This window comes from Wyeomyia smithii, chromosome 1, assembly GCF_029784165.1.
Source record: "Wyeomyia smithii strain HCP4-BCI-WySm-NY-G18 chromosome 1, ASM2978416v1, whole genome shotgun sequence".
Taxonomy (NCBI): domain Eukaryota; kingdom Metazoa; phylum Arthropoda; class Insecta; order Diptera; family Culicidae; genus Wyeomyia; species Wyeomyia smithii.
In genome coordinates this window covers 24,485,383-24,510,971 of record NC_073694.1, presented here as the reverse complement: position 1 = coordinate 24,510,971, position 25,589 = coordinate 24,485,383, and the positions used below count along the sequence as shown (strand labels likewise).

The 25,589-nt window shown below is 39.9% G+C and overlaps 5 protein-coding genes across 8 annotated transcripts; 4 read left to right on the top strand and 1 right to left on the bottom strand.

Moving 5' to 3' along the window:
• Window positions 1–1,423: 1,423 nt before the first annotated feature.
• LOC129717916 (uncharacterized protein K02A2.6-like) lies at window positions 1,424–4,093 on the top strand. The gene is made up of 2 exons (XM_055668203.1): window positions 1,424–1,558; window positions 1,612–4,093. The coding sequence occupies exon 2, from the start codon at window positions 2,399–2,401 to the stop codon at window positions 3,572–3,574; it is 1,176 nt and encodes a 391-aa protein (XP_055524178.1). The 5' UTR covers window positions 1,424–1,558; window positions 1,612–2,398; the 3' UTR covers window positions 3,575–4,093.
• A 184-nt stretch (window positions 4,094–4,277) lies between these two features.
• On the bottom strand, window positions 4,278–5,436 carry LOC129717922 (zinc finger protein OZF-like). The gene is made up of 3 exons (XM_055668208.1): window positions 5,429–5,436; window positions 5,251–5,358; window positions 4,278–5,194 (listed from the first exon to the last, which is right to left on the bottom strand). Exons 2-3 carry the CDS (start codon window positions 5,349–5,351, stop codon window positions 4,351–4,353), a joined length of 945 nt encoding a protein of 314 aa, XP_055524183.1. The 5' UTR covers window positions 5,352–5,358; window positions 5,429–5,436; the 3' UTR covers window positions 4,278–4,350.
• An 872-nt stretch (window positions 5,437–6,308) lies between these two features.
• LOC129717913 (zinc finger protein OZF-like) lies at window positions 6,309–7,861 on the top strand. The gene is made up of 2 exons (XM_055668200.1): window positions 6,309–6,443; window positions 6,501–7,861. Exons 1-2 carry the CDS (start codon window positions 6,310–6,312, stop codon window positions 7,696–7,698), a joined length of 1,332 nt encoding a protein of 443 aa, XP_055524175.1. The 5' UTR covers window position 6,309; the 3' UTR covers window positions 7,699–7,861.
• A 152-nt stretch (window positions 7,862–8,013) lies between these two features.
• LOC129716643 (zinc finger protein 91-like) lies at window positions 8,014–25,533 on the top strand. The gene is made up of 9 exons (XM_055666479.1): window positions 8,014–8,252; window positions 8,308–9,491; window positions 9,810–9,882; window positions 9,938–11,040; window positions 13,250–13,283; window positions 13,333–13,425; window positions 13,479–14,283; window positions 24,288–24,442; window positions 24,496–25,533. Exons 1-9 carry the CDS (start codon window positions 8,158–8,160, stop codon window positions 25,439–25,441), a joined length of 4,488 nt encoding a protein of 1,495 aa, XP_055522454.1. The 5' UTR covers window positions 8,014–8,157; the 3' UTR covers window positions 25,442–25,533.
• On the top strand, window positions 9,573–14,453 carry LOC129717912 (zinc finger protein OZF-like). Of its 4 annotated transcripts, none has more exons than XM_055668195.1 (3): window positions 9,573–9,882; window positions 9,938–11,043; window positions 13,250–13,419. In XM_055668195.1, the coding sequence occupies exons 1-3, from the start codon at window positions 9,605–9,607 to the stop codon at window positions 13,291–13,293; spliced, it is 1,428 nt and encodes a 475-aa protein (XP_055524170.1). In that variant the 5' UTR covers window positions 9,573–9,604; the 3' UTR covers window positions 13,294–13,419. The 4 variants fall into 4 exon arrangements, with proteins under 4 accessions (XP_055524170.1, XP_055524172.1, XP_055524171.1 ...); XM_055668197.1 differs by having other exon boundaries at window positions 9,574–9,882; window positions 9,938–11,055; window positions 13,250–13,384; XM_055668196.1 differs by having other exon boundaries at window positions 9,574–9,882; window positions 9,938–11,083; window positions 13,250–13,278.
• Window positions 25,534–25,589: the final 56 nt, after the last annotated feature.

The following is a 25,589-nucleotide window of genomic DNA, read 5'->3' as shown; positions in this document are numbered from 1 at the left end:
ATCTACAAGACGCTGATCAGACCGGTAGTCCTCTACGGGCATGAGACATGGACTATGCTTGTGGAGGACCAACGCGCCCTTGCGATCTTCGAGCGGAAGGTGTTGCGTACCATCTTCGGTGGACTGCAGATAAAAAAACAGAGTGTGGAGAAGGCGAATGAACCACGAACTGCAGGAGCTGCTTGGGGAGCCATATATCGTCCACACCGCTAAGATAGGCAGGTTGCGGTGGGCTGGGCATGTTGCAAGGATGCCAGACGACAGCCCGGTAAAGATGGTTCTTAAAACCAATCCGTCAGGGACGAGACGGAGAGGTGCACAGCGGGCAAGGTGGATCGATCAGGTGAAAGACGACCTGCGGACCCTACGCAGACTGCAGAGCTGGTGAACTGCAGCCATGGACCTGGTGGAATGGAGACGACTCTTACGTACAGCAAAGGCCACACCACGGCTTGGGACTGTTTGGTAAGGTACATCTAAATTTAGGAAGAATAATTGTTTTTCCTCAAATTGAGGTTATACTCATGGTAAACAAAATTATTTTTTCTTCGGACAGATCTAAAACTTCCGCATACTGCAACACGGTTGTAGTGACTGTTTAAGAAACAGTGTAAACAAGTTTATGCTACAAAGGTTAGCGGCTGTACGTTACAGCGATAAACGTGAATTACCACAAAGGTGGTAGGCCGCCAGGCGAAGAGAAAGGATTTATCAAATTGCTCGGAACAGTATCCACAATGAATGGATTAAATACAAGCGACATTTCGAGTACATCGTAGCAGCAACCGGCGAAACAGACAAAACAAAAATAAAGAACGTCTTTTTAGCCAAAGCAGGACCTGATCTCCAAGAAGTATTCCTGTCAATACCCGGTGCGAATGTTCAGGAGGACACAACGAAATCTGTGGATCCTTACCAAGTTGCAATATCAAAACTCGAGACGTATTTCTCTCCGAAATAACACGATACGTTTGTAAGAAATATGTTCTGGACTTTAAAACCGGAGCTAGATGAAAGTTTAGGAAAATTTATGCTAAGATGTCAAGATCAATCAAGAAAATGCAACTTTGGTAAGACACCGGAAGTGAGCAGATCAATAAGTGTGATCGACAAGGTCATCTTATTCGCTCCAAACGACCTTAAAGAACAGTTACTTCAGAAAGATACCCTTGATATCGATATTGTGACGAATATTGTTAGCTCATACGAGTTTTATATTTAGTATCGGTGACAGAGACGACTTCATGTGGCTTAAACTTGGAGGTGTCATGTTACAAATGCTCGTAGACTCAGGATGCAAAAAGAATATCGTAGATCATGGTCATGGCAAAGGTCATGGCAGTACCAGTAGAACCAGTAGAAGGCGGTTGTTAATGGGTGTCTCCATTAGTCACAGTCGTAAAGGACAACGGAGATCTTCGTTTATGCGTTGATATGCGCAGAGCGAATACTGCGATTTTACGCGAACGGCATATTATGCCTACCGTAGACGATTTCTTGCCAAGATTTATCTGCGAAAATTTTCAGTCGTCTGGACATTAAGGAGGCCTTCCATCAGGTTTGTTTGTTTATTTTCATTATAGAGCTTTTATCCATTTCAGGATCTATCAGGTGGAGCTAGAAGAAGGTAGCAGATATATGACAACATTCATCACACACATGGGTTTATTTCGATATACACGTTTAATGTATGACGTTGCTATTGCGCCTGAAATATTCCAACGAATCATGAAACAGCTACTTAGCCCCTGCAGTAAGAATGCAGTGAATTTCATTGCTGACATTCTAATTTTCGGCTCTTCTGAGGAAGAGCACGATGCAGCACTGGAAAAGGTGCTGCGAATTATAAGCGAAAAAGGTATTCTATTAAACCAAGCGAAATGTGTGTTCAAAGTATCGGAGCTGGAGTTCTTGGGACATATAATTTCTTCCAGAGGAGTGCAACTTTCAAAAAGTAAGGTTGAAGCCTTTTCGTGCCCCCTCCACATCAGAGGAAGTCCGTAGCTTTTAAGGCCTCGTTACATACGTCGGTAGATTTCTTCCCAACGTCGTTACCATCTCCACTCCGCTTCGTGAGCTTACCCATTCAGGCGTCAAGTTTTCCTGGGGCAAAGAACAGCAAGAAGCGTTTGTGGAATTGAAACGACTGATATCAAACGTTCGACATCTTTGGTTTTTCGACAACACACTCCGGACAAGAGTGATAGCTGATGCTTCTCCTGTTTCCTTAGGAGCTGTTTTAATCCAATTCGAAGGTCTAACTGATGACAAACCACGCCCAATATCGTATGCTAGTAAAAGCTTGACTCAAACAGAACGTCGCTACTGCCAGACAGAGAAGGAGGCGCTAGCTTTAGTCTGGGCCGTGGAGAGGTTTTCGATTTATCTCATCGGGCGCATGTTTGAACTGGAGACCGACCACAAACCTCTCGAAGCTATCTTCCAGCCCAAATCCAAGCCTTGCTCTAGAATCGAGGGATGGGTATTGCGCCTTCAGTCCTTCTCATTCATCGTAAAATACCGTAAGGGAACAGGTTATATCGCGGACTCTCTTTCTCGTCTGGTCGACAACTCACCGCCGGAAGAGTTTGATGCTGAAAGTACGTTTATGGTACTTGCTATAATAAAGTCAGCAGCCATCGACGTTACGGACGTAGAAAAAGTAGTGGAATCGGATAGTGTTCTGAAAGTAGTTAAAGAATGCTTGCAAACTGGACAATGGGACCATCCACATGCTAAGCCGTTTCTACCGTTCAAAAATGAATTGGGCTGTGTAGGCGAATTACTTGTACGCGGAGATAAGTTAGTTGTGCCGACTAGTTTGAGATCCCGAATGATTGACCTGGCTAATGAAGCACATCCAGGGGAGTCCGTAATGAAGCGACGGCTTAGGGAAAGAGCATGGTGGCCTGGAATGGACAAAGATATCACACAATGCGTAGCGTTATGTGAGGAATGCCGTTTAGAAGGACTACCTAACAAACCCGAACCAATGCATCGTCGTTCAATACCATTGAAACCTTGGATCGATATAGCTATCGACTTTCTCGGTCCGATGCCATGTGCCAGTTACCTGCTTGTAGTGATAGATTATTATAGTCGGTACAAGAAAGTAGAGATTATGCATAAAATCACAGCAAAAGAGACGGTCAGTCGACTAGATAGAATTTTCACAAGACTGGGTTTTCAACGGACAATAACTTTAAACAATGCTAAGCAATTTGTTGGAGTTGAGCTTGATAGTTATTGCAGAACACACGGGATACACCTGAACCATTCGACGCCCTATTGGCCACAAGAAAATTGCCTTGTAGAGAGACAGAATCGATCCTTACTCAAGAGACTTCAAATTAGCAACTCCCTAGGCAGAGATTGGCAGCAAGACCTTCGCGATTATCTTATAATGTATTATACCACGCCACACTCCACAACAGGTAAAACACCAACCGAGTTACTCTATGGACGTACGATTCGATCGAAAATTCCAGCCCTTGAAGATATTGAAACCATTCCGACCAGCACGGATTTTCGTGATAAAGATCAAATTGCGAAAGAAAACGGAAAAAAAAACTAAGGATTTACGGCGTAGAGCCAGACGCTCTTCGATTAAACAGGGAGATAGGGTTCTTATGCAATATCAGATTTCAGGTAATAAACTCACGACTACGTATAATCCTAAGAAATACTCAGTGGTTACACGAACTGGCCCCCGTATTACTGTAGAAGATCCAGATAGCGGAAAGTGCTACGACAGAAATGTTGCTCATCTTAAGAAAGCTCTCGAACCGATTGAGAATGTACACACGAACGATGTGAATAATAATAACCATCATCTGAAGAAGAATTCCACAGCTATGATGAAGGAAACGATCTTCCGAAAAGCTTATCCGGTCGCCGACAAAGGATAACGAAGAAACCAGAAAAATATAATGATTTTGTTATGTAACTTAATTTAAAAGAAGGGAAGATGTGGTTCCCAGCTACGGCTCTGATAGAAATACATTAAATATACCTAAGTACTGCCCTGGGTGAGGAGTGTTGACGAGAGATATAGGATAAAGAGAATAAACGAGAGTGGAAAAGGTTGTTAAGTACCGCGTGCTAATAAATGATTATTCTGGGAAATAACATAACGTTTTCTTGATGAATAGTGAAGTATCACACCATCGACCAAGTAGAGCTATGGAAAACTATGGTCAAAAATGGCTTCCCTGCAAAACCAACAAGCAAGGCTACAATGGATGGTGTACAGTGACGATTTTCATAAAATTTCAATCTTTTAAAACTGACGAAAATGACTTTACTGGAAAAATATTTGTAATTGTAAAGATGTAAGCACTATTATACAGGTCATTCATTACTACTTTTCGTTGCCGCAATTTTTTTTCCACTGTTGTGAATAACCGAATGGTTTTCCAACCATCGTGCATTTCGGTAGGACTTGCCACAGATGTCGCACTTATGTGGCCGTTCGCCGGTATGCATGCGTGAGTGCGCCAACAATTGCGGACCGGTAGTGAATCCTTTCCCGCAGATGCCACACTGGTGGGGTCGATTATTCGTGTGCACTGCCATGTGATACTTCAGGCTGCTTTTCAGTGTAAATCGTTTACCACAAATGTCGCAATCGGACATATCCTGCGCTGTGTGCACCCGTAGATGTGCCTGTAAGTAAAACTTGCTGGAGCAAATTTTACTGCAAATCTCGCACTTGAAAGGCGCTTCGCCAAGATGAAATTGCATGTGAGTTGCGAGATAATATCTGGACGTAAGAGCTTTTCCACATATTCCACATTGGTAGTCGTGATTCCCAGTATGCTTTTGCATATGAGTCTTAAGGTATTTTTTATGGTAGCTTTTCCCACATATTTGGCATTTGTCAGCTTGTTTTGTGGAATGAACGGACTTGTGATCGCACAGTGATTCATAGAGAACGAATGTTTTCGGGCACTCGTCACAAGCGAAGAGTTTCTCCTCTGAGTTGGGTCCCTTTCTGAGGTGGGTTTTCTGGTGCCTCAACTTAATGTACTTTTCGTTGAATGTTTTGTCGCAGAACTCGCACTTGAAAGATCGCTCATTGGAATGAATCAACTTGTGCCGGGTCAGGCTACCTCGTAACGTAAAATTATTCCCACAGACGTCGCATTCGAAAGGCCTGAGTTTGGTGTGCTTGAGCAGGGGTTGCTCACTTATCCTACAAATTAATGGAAATTTATCTAAAATTTTGATCTATCACTTCTGAAATCTTACCGTGCTGTTTCGACTTTGATGATACTTTCTACCTTGCAATTAGCTTCGTTTGTCACTTCAATAGATTCCTCTTTTATTCGAGGCAAATTCATGTTATTCATCGTGAACCTAACACAACAAACAGGTAGAACTTCAGAACTCAAATCAATTCTATGTTAATGGTTTTGAAAAATCTTACACCTCTAACTGCACCATCATTACGAATGAAATAATCAAAACAGTGAACAGCTGATTCGCTTCCAACTTACACACTAAATAATAGGAATTTAGAATAGAGTGTTAAAATACACAGTTTCAATCTGCGAATTTATGCACTGTGCTCTTTACATATGAATGTCAATGAGCGAACCTAATCATTCTATTATGTCGACCCATATCGTTTTTTTATTGGAATCCACGGTGTTTTAACATGTTTTGGCATTTGACGTGTGTAAGCATTGGAATCTGAGTGTATAGGAAGATTGATTCCGGTATGCATGACGTAACAAATTGAAGTGTAACACACTTGATTTTGTGCTGAGAACTGAAACCTAAATGTATTCCACGTGGATGTCAAATGTTTCATCTATTAGCACAGATGTAAGTGGAATACACTTCGCAGTAACGTGTAGATTTTTTACAGTGTATAGGACTGAGATAGTAAGAGAAATTTCTTTTTAACTGCGTACTACTCTATTCTATACGATTGGTTTTTTCTCCAACACAGACATCAAAAAGTTTGAGCAAATGATAGCAAGTTGTTTTTTGTTCACACAATATATATATTCGACAAGGTATGTTTTCACTGCCAAGCAATACGTACCAATTACAAGGCAGAGAGAAAACAATGGATCCTATCGGTTCATAAATATATCATACTATTTTTAGTCCTACGTAAAACCTACGTTTCTACATAGGAACATACCATTTTGCTTTTTCTTTTATAAAAAACCAGCAAAATGTGTCATTTTCATCTGAAACCGAAAAACAAACCGTATTTAGTTTCCACTTCATAGTGCATCAGTTTTCATTTACAGTGTACATAGCGCACAACGATACGATGACAGTTCGGTCAGTCTGATGCATGTAAACAGTAAACTTTTACCTGTTTGTTGTGTTAGGTTCAAAGTGAATAACAAAATGAATATTCCCCGAATAAACGAGCAGTCTAATGGTTGCGAAGATGAAAGTTTTATTAAGGTCGAAGAGACACGGTACGCAATTAAAGGAGCCATAAGTAGTGAATTAAATTATAGAAAAACATCTTGTAGCTTAAGTGAGCCGATCGATCAACCGGATAACATCCATGATACCCCATCGGCTGACAATGACAAATCGCAGAAATCTTTCGAGTGTAATCAATGTGGAAAGAAGCTTAGCCATCGGAATTCACTTATTCTGCACAAGCTAATGCATTCAGATAATGGATCCTTCAGCTGCGAAATCTGCGACAAAAGGTTCAGGGAAAAGGAGGTTTTGAGGAGACACCTAACAAGGCACAAGAGGAATTTTGAATGTGATGTCTGCGGAAAAGGGTTTCCCTTTAAGCATAAACTATCGATGCACGCGTTGTCTCACTCGGAAGATCCGGCCATACGAAAGTTCAAATGTGAGATTTGTGACAAAGCGTTCAAGATTCGCAGCAATCTGAACCGGCACCGGCGCGCATCGCACATCGATGTTAAAAGGCCTTTCGAATGTGACGTGTGCGGGAATTATTATGTCGATCAGAGAGTCCTGAGCCGGCACAAGTTGAGTCATTCCAACGAGCGATCTTTCAAGTGCGAGTTTTGTAACAAAACGTTCAACGAAAAGTGTTCCCAGATGCGGCACCAGAAAACTCACTCTAAAAAGATAAAACCTTTCGCGTGTGACGAGTGTCCGAAAGCATTCGTTCGCTATAAATCGCTGAGCGAACACAAGTCCGTTCATTCTGATGAACAAGCTAACAAATGCAAAATCTGTCAGAAAAGTTACCCGGTAAGTTACCTCAAGATTCACATGCGGGTGCATACTGGTACTCAGCGCTACAAATGTGAAGTATGTGGAAAAAACCCTTCGTCTAAAAGAAACCTCGCCATCCACACGAAAATTCATCTTGGCGAAGAGCCTTACAGATGCGAGATTTGCGGCGAAAATTGCTCGAGCAACAAATACTTGAAAGCACATCTACGATCGCACACAGAGAAGGATCTGTTCGGTTGCGACATTTGTGGTGAACGGTTTACAATGAAAAAAAGCCTGCAGTATCACATGGCAAAGCACACGAAAGATCAGTGTGGCATCTGCGGGAAAGGATTTGTTAACGCCACAAGATTAAAGATGCATTTACGCATGCATACCGACGAGCGACCACATAAGTGTTCCATTTGTGGTAAAGCCTACAGAAATGCGCAAACGTTAAGACATCATTTGCCTGGTCACAGCAGTGAGAAAGTCATAGTTGCGCCGAAAAGTAGCAATGAATAAGTGAAGTTATCATAAATTGTATAATAAATAATTTTTATTATACTGCTTTTGATTTTGCATTTGCTTTTGATTTATGCATTGTAGAAGACTTAGTAAATCTTAAATGAATGTTTCGCACAATTACAATTGAAAAATAGCGAACAAGCTACTTTATGTTTTTCCAGCTCTCAACGAGAATCCTGACTTTGAATTAATTAACAATTACATTTATAAAACTATGATTCTCCTTCTTTTATTATTCAACGTTTAAACTACTGTTTCGTGTTCATAAATCGAAGAATAATTTGTACTATGTTAATGCGATGTTTTCGTACTTCATAGTGACAATACTATTCGGCACATAAGTTTTTATTTACAGTGTACATAGCGCACCTTAACACGATGACAGTTCGGTCAGTTTGATGTTCAAACAACGAAGTTCTACCTGTTTGTTGTGTTAGGTTCACAGTGAATAACAAAATGAATTTGCCCCAAATAAACGAGGAATCTATTGAAGTGCCAAACAAAGCTGAATGCATCAAGGAGGAAAGTATTATAAAAATCGAACCAGCACGGTTAGTTTATGGAAGTAATGGATTAAAATTTTAGGTAAATTTCTATTGATTTTAGCCTGCTGGCTGACGTCCTCCCGAACACATTGAGTGATGGTAAACAGCTGAAAGCTAAGGGGAAGTCTTTCGAGTGCAATGAGTGTGAAAAAAAATTTGCCTTTCGGAACTCCCTTATTTCGCACAAGCTGACGCATTCGGATGCTGGATGCTTTAACTGCAATCTTTGCGACAAAAGGTTCAAGGAACAGGTAGTCTTGAGGAGGCATTTGAAAAGGCACAGGAAGAATGTTAAATGTAATGTCTGCGGAAAAGGTTTCCTTTATCAGTTTATGCTAAAGAAGCACGCGCTGACTCACTCGGAAGATCCGGCCATACGAAAGTTCAAATGTGAGATTTGTGATAAAGCGTTCAAGAGTCAGTATAACTTGAATTTGCACTTGCGAACTCACACCAATGTCAGCAGGCCTTTCGAATGTGACGTGTGTGGGAATAATTTTGCCGTACGAGGCAGTCTGACCCGGCACAAGTTGATTCACTCCAATGAGCGATCTTTCAAGTGCGAGTTCTGTGACAAAACGTTCCACGAAAAGTACGCCCAGTTGAGGCACCAGAAAAGTCACTTCAAAAAGGAGAAATCTTTCGCGTGTGACGAGTGCCCAAAAACATTCGCTTACAATCAATCACTGACCGATCACAAGCTCATTATTCATTCCACAGAACAAGCAAACAAATGCCAAATATGTGGAAAAAGTTACCTTAAAAGATACCTCAGGATTCATATGCGAGTGCATACTGGCAGTCAGCTCTACAAATGCGAAGTATGTGGAAAAATCCTTTCGTCCAGAAATGAACTCGCGATTCACATGAAAATTCATCGTGGTGAAGAGCCTTTCAAGTGCGAGGTTTGCGGCAAAAACTGCTCCAGCAAATTTTACTTGAAGGCACATCTGAGATTGCACACAGAGAAAGATCTGTTCGGTTGCGACATTTGTGGCAAACAATTTACACTGAAAAGTAACCTGCAGTATCATATGGCAGTGCACCAAAATAATCGACCCCACCAGTGTGACATTTGCGGGAAAGGATTTATCACCGGTCCGCAATTGTTGGCGCACTCACGCGTGCATATCGACGAACGGCCCCATAAGTGCGACATTTGTGGCAAGTCCTACCAGAAGACACGATGGTTGGAAAACCATTTGGTTGCGCACAACAGTGGGAAAGTTGTTGCGCCGACGAAAAGTAGTAATGGATGACATTAATATAAATTACCCAAACCGTGTAAATTTTGTATAAAAATAAAGAGGTATTATACCAGCCGTTTTTTATTTGGTTGAAATCTCCTTCCGCAAACAATGTTCGATGTTTCCAATGTATTTCATCGTAGGGATGGTTTTCAATGCTTAGTCTTCATTCACAGTGTACATAGCGAACAACTGTACGATGACAGGTCGGTCAGTTTGATGCTAAAAAGTGAATCTCTACATGTTCTACCGGTTCTATCTGTTTGTTGTGTTAGGTTCACGGTGAATAACAAAATGAATTTGCCCCAAATAAAAGAGGAATCTGTTGAAGTGCCAAACGAAGCTGAATGCATCAAGGAGGATAGTATTATTAAAATCGAACCAGCACGGTAAGTTTATGGAAGTAATAGATTAAAATTTTAGATAAATTTTCAATAATTGTAGCCTGCCGGATGACGTCCTCCCGAACACATTGACTGATGGTAGACAGCTGAAAGCTAAGGGGAAGTCTTTCGAATGCAATGAGTGTGAAAAAAAATTTGCCTTTCGGAACTCCCTTATTTCGCACAAGCTGACGCATTCGGATGCTGGATGCTTCAACTGCAATCTTTGCGACAAGAGATTCAAGGAACAGGTGGTTTTGAGGAGGCATTTGAAAAGGCACAGGAGGAATGTTATATGTAATGTCTGCGGAAAAGGTTTCCTTTATCAGTCTATGCTAAAGAAGCACGCGCTGACTCACTCGGAAGATCACACCAATGTCAGCAGGCCTTTCGAATGTGACGTGTGTGGGAACGATTTTGCCGTACGAGGCAGCCTGACCCGGCACAAGTTGATTCACTCCAATGAGCGATCTTTCAAGTGCGAGTTCTGTGACAAAACGTTCCACGAAAAGTACGCCCAGTTGAGGCACCAGAAAAGTCACTTCAAAAAAGAGAAATCTTTCGCGTGTGACGAGTGCCCAAAAACATTCGCTTACAATCAATCACTGACCGATCACAAGCTCATTATTCATTCCACAGAACAAGCAAACAAATGCCAAATATGTGGAAAAAGTTACCTTAAAAGATACCTCAGGATTCATATGCGAGTGCATACTGGCTCTCAGCTCTACAAATGCGAAGTATGTGGAAAAATCCTTTCGTCCAGAAATGAACTCGCGATTCACATGACAATTCATCGTGGTGAAGAGCCTTTCAAGTGCGAGATTTGCGGCAAAAACTGCTCCAGCAAATTTTACTTGAAGGCACATCTGAGATTGCACACAGAGAAAGATCTGTTCGGTTGCGACATTTGTGGCAAACAATTTACACTGAAAAGTAACCTGCAGTATCACATGGCAGTGCACCAAAATAAACGACCCCACCAGTGTGACATTTGCGGGAAAGGATTTATCACCGGTCCGCAATTGTTGGCGCACTCACGCGTGCATATCGACGAACGGCCCCATAAGTGCGACATTTGTGGCAAGTCCTACCAGAAGACACGATGGTTGGAAAACCATTTGGTTGCGCACAACAGTGGCAAAGTTGTTGCGCCGACGAAAAGTAGTAATGGATGAAGTTAATATTAATTACCCAAACCTTAGATGTAAATTGTGTATAATAGTAGGAGGGTGGTATCCAAGACACGACCGCATAGTTGACGTAGGACTATTTCCCTTTGAGCCTCTGTTTAATTTGAGCTCGTTTTACACACCTGTGCCAAAAACGAGCGAATTTGTCTAATTACATTTCTTAGTTTTCTTGATTATTTAAACCAATTTAAGCTCAACATCCTCCAAAAGAAGAGTATTTTGGTTCTTTATGTTGCCGAAGCGGATGACCGGAATCGGTAAAACGGTTCCTGGAATATGTCCGGATCATGTCTCGGTAATATAATGATCATGATCAAAGCAGTACTATGCCTCTAATTGGGTTGTTTAGCTATTCACGGATTTCCGATTTTTATAGATCATCTGAAAGAGTGTAATTTTTTAAGCAAAACGTGATTTTTTAAAACTTTATATCATTATCCTTCGATTTTTTAATGAAGAATAAAAATTCGCTCTAAATCGCTACAATGACAGTTGGTATATGAGTGAACTGTCATTGTAGTGATTTCGAGCAGTTTTGAATCGTGATTTAAAAAGCGAAGGACAACGATATTTTCTTTTTAATCACGTTTTACTTAGAAAATGCAGATCTTTCAGATGATATAAAAAACTGATATAGCTAAACAACCCAATTACTCGGGTAGTTATATCAAGTATCTAGTTCGTCAGCCTCAATTCATCAAGCGACACCTCAAATGACCTGGAACGAAAACTAGTTCATTAGTGGAGATATCTTTAAAAAAAAGTCATGAAAAGAGAACCGTTAATTTTTGGCATGGTTCAATCTTGGCAACAGGAAAATTGTTTCCTTCAAGACATCCGTTTCAATAACATTCTAACAGCAGAAAGTAAAACTGTTTGATAGTGGAGGTGGTTACGAACTTTCCCAAAAAGCTTCAATTCAAGACATCAAAATAGTTTAGTCTCATAGAAGCAAACGTTAGTTGACCTATTGGGACGGGGAGACGATTTTTTGCCACTGTTATACAGGTTATCACAGCAGGCAGTTGGTGTCTACTCATGAAGTCTGTGCCAGGCGTGCTTGCTTGTGATTGGTACATTCTTCGGGAAAGTTCAACCTTGAAACTTTTATGAAATGTTCACTGTTTAAAAATGAAGTGATAATGATAAAATTGCTCATCATTTTATCAATCCAACGACATATTGATTATTGTAATCCATCATGTGGTTACATCAGTATCACCGTTTGAAATCTTTCATTCCAACGTTACACCTTGATTTAAGTTTCCGCAGAATGTATCTCGATATGGGTTAGTAACGAAAGGCTGAAACTCAAAAGGCTGAAACCCGAAAGGCTGAAACTCGAAAGGCTGAAAAGTATGTTTCATAACGAAAGGCTGAATGCACAAAAGGCTGAAACCACAAAAGGCTGAATGAACAAAAGGCTGAAACATGAAAGGCTGAAACTTTTGTAACTTGAATCATAATCATTGAAAAATTCGGACACATGGATAACAAACCTTTATAAGGTGACAGAGTTCAATGTTTGAGTATTAATTGGTTTGTGCAATGGAAAATTAATTTTCGGCAACATTTGAATCTATACACACTTGACTCTTGTACACGTTTCCTAGATAATTCAGGGCGAGACGGCCGAAGGCCGCGAGTGTGCGCCGGCGACCCGCCGTCGGAAGCGCCGGCCACTGCGGGGGGGCAGCCCCCCCGCAGAAATCACCTCTGTATAGGTTCGTTCGTTTTCCTAGGTCTACTGACTCGTAGGGGTGATCCCTTAGTTTAGTCCGAACGAGCGATAGCGAGTAAGGACAGCATACATCTCGGACAATCGAGTCGGCCGTAGGCCGCGAGTGTTCTTCTAGAAATGAACTTTGTGAATTTCAGCCTTATGATTTTTCAGCTTTTCGTGATTCAGCCTTTCGTGTTTTCAGCCTTATGTAGTTTTCAGCCTTTCGTGATTTCAGCCTTTCGAATTTCAGCCTTTCGTGTTTTAGCCTTTTGAGTTTCAGCCTTTCGTAGTAGACCCCTCGATATAGTGCGGTTAGACGTAGTCCTACGTCAAAAATAAGTAGGTATTATACCAGCCATTTTTTATTTGGTCGAAATCTCCTTGCGCAAACAATGTTCGATGTTTTCGATGTATTTCATCGTAGGAATGCATTTCAATGCTTAGTCTTTATTTACAGTGTACATAGCGGACAACGGTAAGATGACAGTTCGGTCAGTTTGATGCTAAAAAGAGAATTTCTACATGTTTGTTGTGTTGAAGGTTCAGATTGAATAACAAAATGAATATATTCCAAATAAACCAGGACGGCAATGGTTGCAAAGAGGAAAGTTTTATTAAAGTCGAAGATTCATGGTAAGTTAATGAATGTGCAACCAATGTTTTAGATTAATTCCCATCAATTGTAGCTTGAGTGAGCCAGTCGATCAACCGGATAGCATCCATTCAAAACCTTTGATTGATGAGTACCATAAGAACAAACCAGACGTGTGCAAAATCTGTGGCAAACAGCTAAAAGTTTATAATATGGAACGGCACTTGCGTGCGCACTCCCACACGTCGACTTTGAAGTGTGACATTTGTGGCAAAACGCTCAAGAATCAAACCCGTCTGACCAAGCACAAAAAGAGTCATTCCAATGAGCGATCTTTCAAATGTGAATTCTGCGACAAAAGATTCAGTAGTAAGCACAATCAATTGAGGCACCAGCAAACTCACCTTGAAAGAAAAAAACGCAAGGCCTTACTTTCTGATCCACAAGCTAACAAATGCCAAATTTGTGGAAAAAGTTACACTGGAGGTTACCTCAGGATTCATATGCTAACGCATACTGGTAATCAGCGCTACAAATGTGAAATATGCGGAAAAATTTCTACGTCCAAAAATGACCTTGAGATTCACATGAAAATTCATCGTGGCGAAGAGCCTTACAAGTGCGAGATTTGCGGCAAGAGTTGCTTAAGCAGCTCTTCTTTTAAGGCACATCTACGGTTGCATACAGAGAAGGGTCTGTTCGACTGCGAAATTTGTGGTAACCGATACACATTGAAGAACAGCTTGCAGTATCACATGGCAGTGCACACTAATAATCGGCCCCACAAATGTGGAATCTGTGGGAAAGGATTTATTACCGGTTCGCAGATGTTGAGGCACTCTCGCACGCATACCAAGGAACGGCCACATAAATGTTACATCTGTGGCAAGTCCTACAGAGTGGCAAATTCCTTCAAAAACCATTTGGCTGCACACAACAGTGGGAACGCTATTGCTGCGACGGAAAGTAGCTAAACGTTTAAAATCATCCTAAGCTTAATATTTAGATTCCAAAATATAGAGTATGATGCTGTGTTAATTTAATGTATCAATAAATACTGTATCTCTTGCGTGTTTCGTTTTACTTTTTGTTGATAATAAAACGAGGCTGGTTTCTATTAGAGGTAGATTATCAGTATTGTTATATTAACGTTCAGGACACTCCGTACTAAAACGGTAACGAGTATAGTCTAGAATAAAACGGATGCGATTTTTACTTAAACTTAAGACATGCTCAATGTCATTTGCGGTTATTTGGTAAACAATTTTACGCAGCAAACTGCATGTCGCACATAGATAACCAAACTTCTACGGATCTGTCAACTATTGGTAAGGAATAAGTACGCCTATTTTTGAGTCCCACTTTCGAAGCATTGAATGTGAAATAGATAAGTATCACCACAGATAACAGACAACAAACAACAATATCGCACGCTTAGCGTTGGGGCTAATAGCGGTCTCGATCAACTAGATTAGTTGAGAGAATTCGTTATCGATATTGCTTTTGGCACATTTGGTATGTGTAGGATAAGTACGACGATACCAGGGGGGATTTACCGCTGTCAAATTTCATATATGTGTGCGTTATCGCAGATCAACTCTGGTCCATGAAGTTTGTTGGTCCATGACGTTTGATAAATTACCAATGTGACGATAAAACATCATCAATTTTCGTCAAAAACTTGTTGCTGTCCCAAAATTTCACTACGAAACGCATTATAAATAAAAGTGTTCCGCGATTTCTCAAGTTTTGATAAAAAAGAACGTTCCATTCTACTTCGATCAAAACGACAAAAACCAAAACATACAGACGCCTTGTTGCCAAATGTGTTGGTCATGGTTTCACGATATTTGACAGATAGATTCCCCCTGGACGATACACCGTGCCCCAGTGCTGAGTCGAGAAAATTTCCAGCTCGAAAAGATCCTCGACTCGATCGGGAATCGAACCCGATATCACAACCGTATGGGAGAGCTAGCCGACCGACATCGCTAACCACAGAACCACGGGGACCATAGATAACAGACATTCAAGCTAATTTTACTTCATGTGTAAAAAGACGCAACGGTTTTTTAGCATGTCGCAATACGCAGTATGGTGGCGCTAAGAACACTCAGTGGTCAATGAATCGATAAAATCGATAGTTTTCCAGCTCTTCAAAATTTAAGATAAAAGTAAAAAATGGTATTTTGAAAAATAGAAATAAATACTAGTGTTTAGTGATTGTTATATCGAGGCAACCAGTGAAAAGTTGTCCTCGACATCAGAGTGAAAAGTTTGATTATTCTTTGTCCAACCTCGAAAGTGAATATGTAGATGTTCTTTAGTAAAAATTCGTAGGTTCATTTGAACCTTTGGACATATCATTTTGGCGACGAGGATCTCAAGAATCCACAAACATTGAAGAAGATAGAGTTGCTCAGCAGCCGCAACCGGAAATTCAATGTATGATTCTCAAAATGGCCCAACTTATACAGCAGATGGCAGCCCAGCAGCAGCAGCCTGAGTATCATGCCCCGTGGCAGAGTTTGGAGTCCCTCCCATCGAACATCACCGAATTTGTCTTCGACGAAGAAAACGGAGTTACGTTCGAACGCTGGTTTAACCGCTACCAGGGCCTCTTTGAGAACGATGCAAGGCAGCTGAATGATGCGGCAAAGGTACGTCTACTTCTCCGGAAGCTGGACACCCATTCGCACAGCCGCTATTTCAACTACATGCTGCCAAAGCTTCCCAAGGACGTTAAGTTTGAAGATACAGCCAAAATTCTAAATAAAATCTTTGGGCATCAAACGTCAACGTTCCGGAAGCGGTTCATGTGTCTGCAGTTAGTGAAATGCGAATCTGAAGATATCAGCTACGGTGGCAACGTCAATCGAGCCTATGGAGATTTTCAGTTCCAGAACCTAACACCGGACCATTTCAAGTGCCTGATTTTCGTCAGCGGATTGAAAGCCACTAAATATGCGGATGTCCGGGCAAGACTACTTTCCATGCTAGGCAATGGAAGGCCTGAATCACCAATTATTCTCCAATCGTTAATTGGGTTGTTTAGCTATATCAGTTTTTTATATCATCTGAAAGATCTGCATTTTTTTAGTAAAACGTGATTTAAAAAAATTTTCTATCATTGTCCTTCGCTTTTTAAATCACGATTCAAAACTGCTCGAAATCGCTACAATGACAGTTCGCCCATATACCAACTGTCACTGTAGCTATTTATGTCGTTTTCGTATTTGCGGTGTAGCTACCCCGCGGACTACATTTTGTCCTACCACTGTTTTTTTTATATTTTCGGACTATCCCGGACTACCCTTTTCTGTCCCGGACAGTCCGCGCAAGAAACAGAGTGCAGTTTTGAAGACACCAGCACATTCACACGTATGTGTCAAAATCAATAAAAAAATGTGTCAAAATCGGTTTGCTTTGATTATCGTTCTTCGCGTGTCAAACATCAGGTTGAATTTTATTTATTTTATTTTGTTATTTTGTCATTTTTCAGTAAATTGGCAAATTTTTCGTACAGTAGCACAAACGCGATAAAAGACAATGGCGATAATGACCAAAAAGTGACAGCTACCTCTGGTATTACGCACACCATTGCAACTGCTCGGAAAGTGTTTTTTTTTTCAGCAGCAAAGCCCTGCCGTAAAAACGAATTCGACATTAGAGTGATTTTTTATCCTTCATTTAAAAATCGAAGGGTAATGATATAAAGTTTTAAAAAATCACGTTTTGCTCAGAAAATTACACTCTTTCAGATGATACATAACAATCAGAAATTCGTGAATAGCTAAACAACCCAATTGATGAGTATCAACGCCTTGTCAACTTAAAGGAAGACACCACGATCATCGAGCAACAATGCAGCGGCTCGAAATCTACGCCGTCAGGGACAGGAAGAGTGCACCGTATCAGCGAAATTCTTCGAAGCAAAGCGGTAAGAAACCGAAGACATCATGTTGGCAATGCGGTCAAATGCATTTTGTGAAGGACTGCTTTTTCAACAACCACTTTAGCAAGCACTGCAACCGCATTAGCCACAAAGATGGATGCTGTTCCTGTTCTTCCGCATCGCTAATTCAGTAAATTTTTCACGATTGTTGTTAACCATCTGCCGATGATTACTGTCTGCTCTCACGCTGCTACAATGTTAATACCAGACTTCCACCTCTCAAACAAAATTGTCAATTTCGTAAAAAATTACGAAAGCTTCGGTTTTGCGCTTGAACTCTTCCAACGATATGCGTGTTTCGTTAGCGGAATGCAGCATGGACAACGCGTAGGCAGGTGCACTATCTTCACCGAACCGTGTTTCTAATGGGGTTACAAGAGAATCAAGGTAAGGAATTGTCACAGCTCGGTTCCTATACTGCAAGCTAGTTGATGCAGACGGATTAGCCCGGTACATAGGGCGAAATTTCCAATCAATTATTTTTGATCTGGCTGATACTTTACACAGATGTTTCTATGGGCTAAAGATGTCGTTTATACCATTAGAGTTATTGAAGACAAAATTCTGCACTAATGTCTACCACTAGGGGGAGGGGGGGTCCTACTCCTAATAGGGGGTTTTGATTTGGTAAAATACCTGCTTTTTCTTATACTAATCGACAACTTTCACCCCTTTCACTAGCCACTACGTATTTTTTCTTAAATCTCTACGATTTTTCTTGATTTTTAAATTGAAAAATTAGATTTTTTTGAATTTTCACTAACTGGCAAGTAGTGCACAGAGTGACACTTCTACTGCTGGAAAATATAACCCTGGTAGGGCACAAAATGTCATTTCTGCTGCTGGCTTATGGAAAATATAACCCTGACAGACCACAAAGAGACATTTATACTGCTGGCGTGTCGAAATATAACCCTGGTTCGCGTGTTATGACAGGTATGCCAAATGTGAAGACATGTCTCAATTTCGAAAACATTAGAGCTCGTGTGAAGAAGTTGACGCCTAATAGTCAACACAAATTACGCACCTGATTTAATGTTTTCACTGGGATTTTTGCTAACTGTAAACCATGTTTACAGATTTTTTATGTGTGAAGACATTTTTTATGGAGTGTGAAGACATTTGAAAAATGACCTGGCACCACTGTGTCATGATTTCTTAACGGCAGGGTTTGTCTTAAAATCACTTACAGTTGTTTAAATTCGAAATCGCTTTATTTCAATAGTTCTACCACATACATAAGACATACGTAACACTGGCGTTTTTTTCTGGTACACTTTGCCCCATAGTACTCCGTACCTCGCCCTGTCAAACTGCTCGATAAATAATGAACAAAATGAATTTTCTTTTTCTCGGCCTTATTGAGCCCCAAAGAAAATCCCATAAGGAACTGTCAAAAAGTTATTTACAAAATCAATGCAGCATTTTTCAAGTAGGAACGAGACAAATGCAGGGCTGCGCAGGTACACTGCCTTTAAAAACAACTCAAACAGAGGTTTTTTTACAGAGGTTGGTACTTTCGAGTAGTTCATTTTGTACCAACTTTTTTGGAAGATTTCTTCCTGAGTGTTACGTATGTCTTATGTATGTGGTTCTACTGTATAAATTAAAAAAAAAAGTCAGTAGAACATGTATATTTCTGACATTTCTTTAAAAAGAAAGAATAATATACATACTCTTAAAACACCCTATTGAATCACCTCATTATGATTGAATTTACGATATTCTGGCGTTTACTTTATCCAACGCCTTCTGACTAAATCATGACCACTTTCTCTAATCCGCAGCTTATCTGGTTTCAATACCAACCTGAACAAAACCTGAACAAGTTGACTGTTCCAATCAGCGTTGCCAGGTATCCAGATTTAGCTGGATTATCAAGATTTTTGAACATGTATCCAGGTAGACAGATTTGATGTCCAATTAACCAGATTTTTCATGAATGATCCAGATTTTATTTTCTCTGTTCCGCGAAAAGGTCATCACTTCAAATTTGGCGCGAAATTTTGCAATTTTGTCACCTCAAATTTTACGTACCCCAAGACTTCTATCCGAAGAATTTACCTTTCACCCCACGAAATGACTTCCAGATTTTTTCCAGATTTTTTTTTTTGCCTTTTCCAGATTTAAAAAAAAATGACCTGGCAACGCTGGTTCCAATGCAATTTTCAAAGCTAATTAGTTCATTCAATCGAGCGGAGGAATATTGCATGATAATACAACGTCCTAGAATATTTATAGAATGACTAATCAAAAAACTTATTTTCAAAGAGCACATTGAAAGTATACAAGCCAAGTGCATCAAATATACGAGATGTTTATATCCTCTCATTAACAGGAATTCTAAACTTTGTTTAAAGAACAAACTTTTGATTTACAAACAAATTTTTACACCAGCAATGCTTTATGCTGTACCGATCTGGTCAAGTTGCTGTTCAACAAGGAAGAAAACGCTTCAAAGGATTCAGAATAAAATTCTGAAAATGATTTTGAAGCGTCCTCCTTGGTTTGGTACACTCGAATTACATAGACTTACTGGTGTTGAAGCATTAGAAGCTATGTCAAATAAAATTATTAACAATTTTCGACAAAAATCGATTCAATCCTCAATTGCTACGATAAGCTCTCTTTATAGCCAATAAGTTAGCAATTAAGTTAGTTGTAAGTTAACTTCCCCTTTTCTGACAAGTAGGTTTAAATCCCTACGAATGATAAGTCCTTATTGCGAAAGCAAAGAAATCCTAACAATTGAAATTACAAATTTCTAACAGTGTTGAGAAGTCACCATTTGTGATTGGACACACATACTCATTATTTACTAATATTTATCATAAATACTGAAGCTTAGTAGCTCCCCCCCCTTAAAAAAAAAAAGAATGACTAATTAACAAACTACCAGATTATATTCAGTATTTACATTAACTCGTTTTGTTTCAAACAAATATTTGTATCACAAATATGATTACAGATTTTTTTTCTCTGGTCACAGATTTTCACAGATTTTTACTGTCGAAACACTGATTTCGAAACGGCAACTCTGGATGTGCCTTTTCTCTTTGAATTCAGTTGACAGTTGTTGCACGTCGTACTGCCAAAAACAACAAAAAGGCTTAGTTTATCTTCCGCGGAATATGTCCAGTAGGTGTCGCACAAGTTAGTCGGATGCTATTAGAATTTTGTATGGAGTGGTACACATTTTAATTTACCATATGAGCGTCTGTTCCCCAGGTTAGTGGCGGCTCAAACGGCGTCTAATCCGGAACGGACGGCTGAACTATGAAATGCGATGACTTGCCAGCTACACCCAAGACGACAGCCCCGTAGCGAGAATACCCGCAAAACCAATAACCATAACAACATGCTTAACAGCCTATTCGGGGTATAGTCCGAACTGTCTGGGTTATAGTTGAACCATATAGATTATCGTCCGTTTATGGTTCCTATTTATTAGGGTAGGCATTGTAGCCCTAGTACCCTAGTAAGACAGCATCGAGGGGTAAGACAGTGAGTAAATTTGAGGTTTTCCGAGTTTTTCTGAGGAAACCTGAAAAATAAAGAGCAAATCTGAGTAACTCTCGTGTCTCTGAATATCCATCCTTAAACTTTTATCCCACCGCAAATATACACATGAATGTTGCTCGGTCCCACCGTTCATATATATTTCTTGCTTTCAAGGTAATCAAAGATGTGAATCATCTGAGAATTTCAGAGTAATATTGAGTATATTAGAGTAACTCCCAAGTAAAAGAGCAACTAAGACAAAAGTGAGAAAATTTGAGTTTTTCTGAGAAAACGTGAAAAATAAAGAGCAAATCTGAGTAACTCTCGTGTCTCCGAAAATCCATCCTTAAATCTTTCACCCACCGGGAATATAAATATGAATGTTACTCGGTCTCACCCACGGGAATGGCATCGCTGTCAGCTACCATACATTTGACGCGTTACCAACATCACTGGCACTGGCACCCGAAAAATGGGCAGTTTACCCTCATCTTATGTTGATTCGGGCAAACCGGCTAAATGTTGACTGCAATTATTAATAGCATATCAGACAGTTTTGAGCAATTTCTTAAGGTTTTCACATGGTATGTGATATTCTAAGTGATATTTAGTACATTAATTGTGTCCCAAAGCAAAGTAAAGCAAACTGTGACAGCAGAAAAAGTAGTTTTGGAACAAACGGTACAGGAATAGATGTTCGTAACGCTTGAAGGCTACCATACCATTCCCTTGGTCTCACCGCTCATATATTTTTCTTGTTCTCAAGGTATCGAAGATCTGAATCAGCTGGAAATTTCGGAGTAATATTGAGTAAATTAGAGTTACTCCCAAGCATAAGAGCAACTCAAATAAAAGCTGTCTCGCCCCTCGGACAGCATGCTAAAATAAACATACGACCGAGGGGTAAGACAGTGAGTAAATTTGAGGTTTTCCGAGTTTTTCTGAGGAAACCTGAAAAATTAAGAGCAAATCTGAGTAACTCTCGTGTCTCTGAATATCCATCCTTAAACATTTTTCTCACCGCAAATACAGACATGAATGTTGCTCGGTCCCACCGTTCATATATATATATATATATATATATATATATATATATATATATATATATATATATATATATATATATATATATATATATATATATATATATATATATATATATATATATATATATATATATATATATATATATATATATATATATATATATATATATATATATATTTCTTGCTCTCAAGGTAATCAAAGATGTGATTTAGCTGAGAAATACGGAGTAATATTGAGTAAGTTAGAGTAAGTCTTAAGCATAAGTGTAACTCAGATAAAAGTGAGTAAATTTGAGTTTTTCTGAGAAAACGTGAAAAAAAATGGCAAATCTGAGTTTCCCTCGTGTCTCTGAACATCTATCCTCAAACCTTTTCCCCACCGCGAATATAAATATGAACGTTGCTCGGTCTCACCGCTCATATATTTTTCTTGTTCTCAAGGTAAGCGAAGATGTGAATCATCTGGATATTTCGAAGTAATATTGAGTAAATTAGGGTTACTCCCAAGCATAAGAGTAACGCAGATAAAAGCTGTCTCGCTCCTCGCATACGACGAACACTCCAGAAAACGATACGAATCGGAACAACCGGTGTAGACCTAGGCAAACGAGGAAGAACGATTGGAAACTTGGAATGTTAGGACTCTGCTCGAACCGGCACGCCCGGGCATCTTGACCAGAGAGCTACTGAAGGCGAAAGTGAAGGTGGCAGCTATACAAAAGGAACGTTGGCCTCAAACCGGAGAAAGTGAATTCCGGACGGTTGATCCGACCGCGGGCACTTTTTTTAAGTACGACATCTACTAGAGTGGCGGCGACAGAGCGAAACGGGGTGTCGGCTTCGTGCTATTAGGAAACCAAATGAAACGTGTCATTAGGAAGAGGCCAATTAATGACCGTCTTTGCGTATTGAGGATCAAGAGCAGATTCTTCAATTACAGCCTCGTGTACGTGTACGCGTCGACAAAAGATAAAACCGACAACGTGAAGGAGCTCCTTGAGAAAACGTATAGAGAGTGCCCACAACACGACATAAAGGTCGCAATTGAACATATAAACGCACAAGTCGCACGAGACTGCCGCAATCGCCGAAGTGGTCGATTTGTCTTTTCGCGATTGAACGATAGAACACACTAAATTTTACCTATAGAACATTGCATACAAAAAATAACCTCACTTTTTTGACATTTCCCACGGGTTTGTTTACAAGATGTTAAAAATTTTTTCGTATCACGAAATTTATTTTCGTGGATCAAAATAACGATCAATTGAAATAAGTTTCAGTTATGCGGAATATTCCCGTCGCAGCGGTGGTGGCGCTAATGTGCTTTTCCCTTTAAACTCAGTTGGCAGTTGTCGCGCATCGTGCTACAAATATAGCAGAAAGGCTGAACATTCATCTTTTGCGGAATATGTCCAGTAGGTGTCGCACGGGTTAGTAGGAACCACGATTTACTTAAAATTTTGTGCGAAGTGGTACGTCTATTTGTCTGTGGCTTTACGCAAAAGTGAGTAACCGTAGAAGTACTCAGATTAGGGCGGCTGTACCCTTCGTTGGTTGGAACACAACTGCCACCCAACTAGCGAATCGTGTTCGTTAGCTGGATGAACTGACAACTGGGCAAATTTTTTAAAGTAGAGCGCCGATTGTTTGTTTTCTTCCAGCTTTGGAAAATTTTCTAATTTAATTGCGGCAAAACTATGTCAAAGAAAATGAACTTTGCTCATCTGTCTTGCTACTGTAGTAAATATTTTATGTATTTGGTCAATACTTTTTTTTACAAAAATTCCAACGAGAAGCAAAATGATAAAGCGCAAGCACATCACTCTGCTTCTTGCCTAAAAAATGGAGGATCGCTACGCTGTATATTTCCGGTGAAGGCGTTGAAGAAATAAAAGAACAAACAACCGAACAGTAAACCTCTAAATTACACACAAAATTTTGTAAATTTATAACATGTACTTTTAAAAAAACGCGATTGATTATGCCAGAGATGATCTGCATGAAGTGTCCAGTTAACAGCGCTGAGAAACAAGCTTATTAGTGCTGAATGGATTAAGCGTAATAACTAAACATGTTTACAAATTTTTTACAACAATAAATAATATAATTTTATTTTAGTAATTTTTTTCTCATTTTTCTGACCCCTGAAATGCATTTGAATGACGTTGAATTCTGACATTCGACTGCTTTTTAGTTGGGTGACAGCCCAACTAGCGAACACCCAACTAACGAACCTCCAACTAACGAACATCCAACGAGCGAATAATCACTGTACCTCCACTTTCAACACAAATGAGTGATATCTTACTCAGTTTAGAATAAAAAATTAGTGTGTATTTCATTGTGCACAGTTTACATTTACAGTGTACATAGCAAAAACAACCGTATACGCTGACAGTTTGGTCAGTTTGATGCTAAAAACGCAAATCTCTACCTAGATCTACCTATTTGTTGTGTTAGGTTCAAAGTGAATAACAAAATGAATATTTCCCGAATAATCAAGAATGGTAATGGTTGCGAAGAGGAAAGTTTTATTAGAGTCGAAGAAGAACGGTAAGTTTTTGAATGCGCAATCAATTTTTTAGATTAATTTCCATCAATTGTAGCTTGAGTGAGCCAGTCGATCAACCGGATGACATCCATTCAAAACCTTCGATTGCTGAGAACAAACCAAACGTGAGCAAGATCAGTGGCAAACGACCAAAAGTTCAAAATATGGAACGGAACTTGCGTGTACACTCGCGCGCGAAGACTTTCAAATGTAAGATTTGTGGCAAAACGCTCAAGAATCAAACCTATCTGGTCACGCACGAAAGGAGTCATACCAATGAGCGACCTTTCCAGTGTGAGATCTGTGACAAAAGGTTCAATGATAAGTCCAGTCAATTGAGGCACAAGAAGCTTCATTTAGAACCCCGCCTCAAAAGGAAAAGAACTTTCGCTTGCGATGAGTGCCCGAGAACATACCTTCACTATGAATCATTGTGCGAACACAAAGTCCTACATTCTGATCCACAAGCTAACAAATGCCAAATTTGTGGGAAAAGTTTCACTAAAGATTACCTCAAGATTCACAAGCTGGTTCATACTGGCAATCAGCGCTACAAATGCGAAATATGTGGAAAAATCCTTTCGTCCAAAAATGACCTTGAGATTCACATGCAAATTCATCGTGGCGAAGAGCCTTACAAGTGCGCGTTTTGCAGCAAAAGTTTTTTCAGCAACTCCACTTTGAAGGCACATCGACGATCACATAAAGAGGAGGATCTGTTCGGTTGCGAAATTTGTGGTAAACGTTATACGATGAAAAGCAACTTGCAGTATCATATGGCAGTGCACACGAATGATCGACCTCACAAATGTGGAATCTGTGGGAAAGGATTTATTACTGGTGCGCAATTGTTGAAGCACTCGCGCAGACATACCGGCGAACCGCCGGTTTTACATAAATGTAACATCTGTGGCAAGTCCTACAAAACGACAAAATCCATCAAAACCCATTTGGCTGCTCACGACAGTGAGAAAGCTATTGCTGCGACGGAAAGTAGCTAAACGTTCAGAATCATCCCGATTCAATCATTTTTAGGATAATACTTAGTTGATGTAATGTATCAATAAATAATTTATCTCTTGCTTGTTTTAAATTTTTGTATCCTTCTTGAAACCACTAACGGTTTAGGAAATTTTGTGAAAGGCTTAA